General features: G+C 40.4%; 1 protein-coding gene across 1 annotated transcript in view; it reads left to right on the forward strand.

The window, feature by feature from the left end:
- Window positions 1-5,262, forward strand: part of LRRC42 (leucine rich repeat containing 42) — a 19,076-nt gene extending 13,814 nt beyond the window's left edge. The window contains exons 5-7 of the mRNA XM_006768348.2: window positions 8-109; window positions 3,365-3,449; window positions 4,765-5,262. Of these exons, the coding sequence (XP_006768411.1) occupies window positions 8-109; window positions 3,365-3,449; window positions 4,765-5,039 (462 nt within the window). The 3' untranslated portion in view covers window positions 5,040-5,262. The remainder of the gene's footprint in view (window positions 1-7; window positions 110-3,364; window positions 3,450-4,764) is intronic.
- The last annotated feature ends 217 nt before the right edge of the window (window positions 5,263-5,479 follow it).

Consider the following 5,479-nt stretch of genomic DNA (forward strand, 5'->3'; position numbering starts at 1 on the left):
ATCAAAGCTGAAGCACAAGCTCCAGACCCACATAGGCCTTGTCCACTCTAAAGTGCCTCTGAAGGAATTTGATCACAGTAACTGCAAGACCGAGGGCTGGGCTGACCAGGTACTGTATACCCCTCACCCCCCCTCCCCGCACACACAATTAATATGGCTTTTTTATTTTAATTCTAAGTGTCTTATTCAACACTTTGAACAAACATTAATCCTTTGGTATTTCTTGGCTGAATTGTCATCTTTATGTCAAATCAGAGATACTACTGGCCTATAACTGACCCAGCTACTTAAGGAAAGGTATTAGATGTGTCCTTAAATCTCATGCTCTAGTCACTAGATTGTGCCTTATCCTTATTGGACCTAGGAGAAAATGTCATCTTACAAAGATTCCGAAAATAAGTGAATTCTGCCCTGCTAATGAAAAAAGCAGTATGACCCAGCTTCAGAAGAACAGATTCTCTTAGTAGTCTAGAAAGAGAGTAAATCACACTAAGAACGATTCAAACCTGACTCCTCCTCTTTGGGGCACATTTCTTACATTTCAGAGCCTTAGTGAGGAACGGTCTTTTTTGTCCTCCTCTCACTGACTGTTCCTGTTTTTATCTTCTTGCTTGAACTTTACTTTGACTCAGTCTTGTCTTCTTGATGGTCTCCCCCAACTTGGTCAAGTACAGGCTTACGTAGGAAGTCAGAGGTAACCAGGTACACAGCACCAGTAGATGCCTGCCTGCCTGTGGTTGGTGCCTTTCTCCTTCAAACACTTTAAACCAATGTTACTTGGTGTGGAGGCCTAGGGGGCTCCCCAAACTGTTTTGTTCTAGATTCCTCCTTGGCTCAAACTATAACTCATGATGGTGGACCTATCCCAACTGTCTGATTGTAGTATCACCTCCCTATAGGTAAGTGGTTCTCAACCTTCTGGCCCTTTAAATACAGTTCCTCATGTTGTGACCCAACCATAAAATTATTTTCATTGCTACTTCATAACTGTAATGTTGCTACTGTTATGAATCGTAATGTAAATATCTGATATGCAGGATGGTCTTAGGCGACCCCTGTGAAAGGGTCGTTTGACCGCCAAAAGGGTCGCAACCCACAGGTTGAGAACTGCTGCTATAGGTCAACAGGGAAGGGGGTGCTGGTGAGTCCATATTTCAGAAGCACTTTGAAGTTGGTCCAGAAAATGCATGCTGAAATAATTATCATAGTGCATTGCCAAACACAATTTAGCACTGGATTAATCCTAGACATAGCCAGTAGTGGGGCAGGTAGGTGTGGGATGGTCATGTAAAGGCTTGAGATGGTTTGGTAGCAGGTTGTTATGGTGGAAAGAGCATAAGCTATGGAGTCAAAGATACCTGGATTTGGGGTCCTAGCTTGACAAGCCAGTAGCGATATGACAAGGCAACTTTGAGTCTCTGTTTCTTCATCTGTAAAATGCAGAAACCAGGACCTCTCTTGCAGAGCTTGGTAAGGGTGAAGTAAAATAAAGTAGCAGCCTGGCAGCCTGGCCTGGAAGTAAGCAAATTGGACTCTGCGGCTTCATGCCATGCAACCTCAGCCTGGCCCCTGCAGCTTGGCTGCAGAGCTTTGTCTGTCTCTTGTTGATCCCTTATTAAAAGTGTTTCAGGCCGACTCTGGCTGCTCCTGCTTCATTCTCAGCAGGTGACACGGAAAAAAATGAGGCTATCTGACAGGAGTCCCCTTCCTTCCCTATCTCTGCCTTAAATTTTCTCCATTTCTTCAACCATATTCTACTTTCCTCCTATCTAAGGGGAATAAGGATGCCACTTCTATTCCACTGATAAGCCTTTCGTTTTTCCTTTCTATCTTTCAGTTCTGTTCCTTACAATCACCAGCTTCCTCTGTGATATTTTACTAATAATTATTTCCCTCTACTGCCCCACCACTGCATCTTCAGTCTCACCCTGTGTTGGCTGTTTTCTTTCTGTGTATAAACATACTTGAGCTACTCTTACTCTAATATGTTCCTCATCCCCCAACAGAACTGTGGATTGTTTTCTGTTCTCTCTCCCACCTCCTCTCTGTCTCCTCAGTTCTTAATCCTTTGTGATCTAGGTCTGGCCTCCGTCCTCTACTGTTCTCTTAAAGGTAGCATATGAGTTCATTTTCACCTGCCTTAGCTTTCCTCTTAGCTTTTTCTCTCATGACCTTTCTCCTAGCTCTCCCCTAACTTTTTCATTTCTGCCTCTAGCTCTTGCCGATACCTCTTCTCTTCTCAGATACCTCCACTCACTCTCCTGGTGATCATAACTGTCCCGTGGGGATGATTCCACCTTCTCTCACACACTTGACCCATTTCTACATATCATCCATAAATCTCTACCTGGCACCTCAAATCCAGCTTGTCCAGAACCTGACTCATTTTCTTCTTCCCTGTCCCCAAACTCATCTTATTGACATGCTTATTTCTTAGTGAAAGTGCTGTTTTCCCAGTTGCCCACTGAGTCACCAGATTCAGCCCATCCATCTTGGCATTCTCTTAGAACGGTCCACATTTCCCATAATCAGGGAAGTATCACAGAAGGGTTGACAACTGATATTTATTGAGTGCTTTTTGTGTGCCAGACCCTTCATGTATGTTATCTCATTTAACAGATGAAGAAATTGAGATCAGAAATTAAATCACTTGCCCAAGGGTCCCCTGGCTAGTAAGTAGTAGTGCTAACTCTGGAATTATATTCTTAAACTGTGTCATACTGCCTCTGTGTCCTGAAAATGTTTTTCTTTATGATCATTTCATTGCATACCATGAAAAGTATTAAGTTTAGTTCTTGTTACTCATGGTATATGTGAAATAATCGTTTATTTATATAAAGTTTATACCTGGCCAGATTTCCAAAAGAATTTGTAGTAGCTTATAATAAAAATACATTTGTAATGGTTTTAAAAATGGCAGCTGATCATGAAGTGTCTTGAGAATATGGAAATGTGGGCATTATACACACAAGAGTTTTGAGTTATACTGATGTATTTTAAGGCATGAGGGTGAGACTAGAAATGTGTGAATAGTAATGACTAAGGTTTCAAATTTTAGTATTTAGTTTAAGGATATGCAATTTATTTCTAGCTTGGAATAGAGATGAAAAGAGGGAATAAGCATTGTGGATTTTTCCCGAGTCATGCAAATACACATATCTAACAGGTTTGTATTCTGACTGGCTCTTGCATTAAAACAGAAAATCCAGGCTTGACTTGATTCTTATTCTTATCACCAATCATCTGAAGTAAGATTACCGCAGGAGTTTGTGTTTATGGAAAGGGAACAAAGGGGAACAAGGAAGGTTTGAGATTAAACGCTTGAGATTTTGTTCAGATTCAAATCTTTCCAAATGCATTTTAGATTGTTCTGCAGTGGGAGCGTGTGACTTCGGAAGCTGTGAAGCCACGAGATGCCTTGGAACCTCGAAAGGCAGCTCAGCACTTCTGTGAGAGATTCCCTTTTCTTTGGAATTCCCTTTTCGCCCTTAGGTTTTTTGCACCCTTAAAGCAGTTAACCTGTTTTCACACAATGGGAAAATTAATTGTGATAGTGCCAACTTAATTAGATCACCAAGACTTGTATTCTCAAATAGTTTAGAGCAGCAGACGCCAACAGTGGTCCGTGGACCACTGGTGGTCCGTGAGTCCAAAAGGTTGGCAACCGCTGGTTTAGAGTACACTTTGAACCCCAGTACAAGGAAAATAGCTTATTAAATGTATGTATGTCTTTATGTCCCATCTTGTTCCAAAAATGATTTGCATAGATAGATTACAGAGATTCAAAAGGAATTAAGTGTAGCCAAAAGGTAGAAGCAACTCAAGTGTTCATCAGTAGACTAATGGATAAACAAAATGTATTATTTACATACAGTGGAATATTATAATAAGCCTTAAAAGAGAAGGAAATTTTAACACATGCTATAACATGAAGACATTATGGTAAGTGAAATAAGCCAATCAGAAAAAGACAAATATTGTGTGATTCTTTCTATATGAGGCTTTTAGAATAGTCAAGTTCATAGAGACAGAGTGGAAGAGTGGTTGTCAGGGACTGGAGAGGGGTATTAGGGAGTTACTGTTTAAATAGGTATGGAGTTTCAGTTTTGCAAAATGTTTAGTGTTAGATGGTGGTTGTGGTAGCACAGCATTGTGAATGCACTTAATGCCACATACTGTAAACTTAAAAATGGTTAAAATGGTGAATTTATGTATATTTTACCATAACTTTTAAAAATGAGGCTAAGTGATAATATCGAAGTGAAGGGAAAATAAAGGAAAGAAAACAAGAAGCTAGAATATGCCAAAAAAGAAATATATAATGTCATATCGTTTGCTAGAGTTGTGCCATAAATTTGGCTCTTGGAAGACAGTCAAGTCCTGATTTTTAATAATAATAGCTAATATTTTTTAGCTTTTACTGTGTGCCACGCCTTGTGCTGAGCACTCTATGTACATTACTTCATTTATCTTTATATCACCCTTATGAAATAGGTTTTATATCCCTACAAAGATGAGAAAACTGTTCCTCAAGTCACTTGCCCAAGGTCTCCTATCCAGGAAGTGGCAGTGTGCACGCCTTCAACCTGTGTTAGTGCATATACCACTGTTACTTTATAGGGCACTCAAAAGGGAATAAAATTAATGCAAACATCTCCCTGTTTGGACCTATGTTGTTTTCTTTGGATCATCTTTCTAGACCTAGGCAGGCCTTAGCATGCCAGCACAGTAAACTCATCACCCTTCCTTTTGTCGCTCTTACAGATGGGAAGCGGGCTCAAACAGAAACCCCAGGGAAATGTCCCCTGGCAGACACGCACATGAACTCTTCTGAGAAACTCCAGTTCTATAGAGAGAAAGCCCCAGACTGCCATGGGCCATTGTTGAAACTCGAAGCTGTCTCAAGCCAGGAGTCAAAGAAGAGCAAGAAGAGAGGTTTTGAGGAGCCAGAAAAGGAACAGAGTAACTCTTCACAGTCTTCAAAGCAGAAATATGTGTGCCTTTCTGTGGAAGACTGGGACTTGTTAAACTCCTATTGATTGGCAGATAAAAGTTGACCTCCCCCCGCCCCATCTCTAATGTATGAGGAAAGGGGCTAATGTTTTCCTCTTTGTTTGAATTTACCTATGACATTAGCATAGCAAGCAGATATTTCTACTTTTGTGGTAGGGGAGGGGAATGCTATGGAAGTATGTAATAATTTCTAATGTATATTTTCAATACATAGTAATTTTTTCAAATAAACGTTTTTGCTCTCCTTAAGTTCTGCTTATGAAATATGGACTGGAGCCACAGGAAATAATACTGGTTTGGGATGAAAGGCCATCTGAAATAACAAGGCAGCTTAGCTTGATTTGTTGCCACCCCAATGTGGCCCAGCCAATAATATATATATATATATATCCACCATATTGAATGTCCCATGGAAAAAAGGTATTAGCTCCAATTCAGAGTTAAGAAAACTCAGCCTCAAGTTAAG

Source organism: Myotis davidii, unplaced genomic scaffold (genome assembly GCF_000327345.1).
Source record: "Myotis davidii unplaced genomic scaffold, ASM32734v1 scaffold79, whole genome shotgun sequence".
Taxonomy (NCBI): domain Eukaryota; kingdom Metazoa; phylum Chordata; class Mammalia; order Chiroptera; family Vespertilionidae; genus Myotis; species Myotis davidii.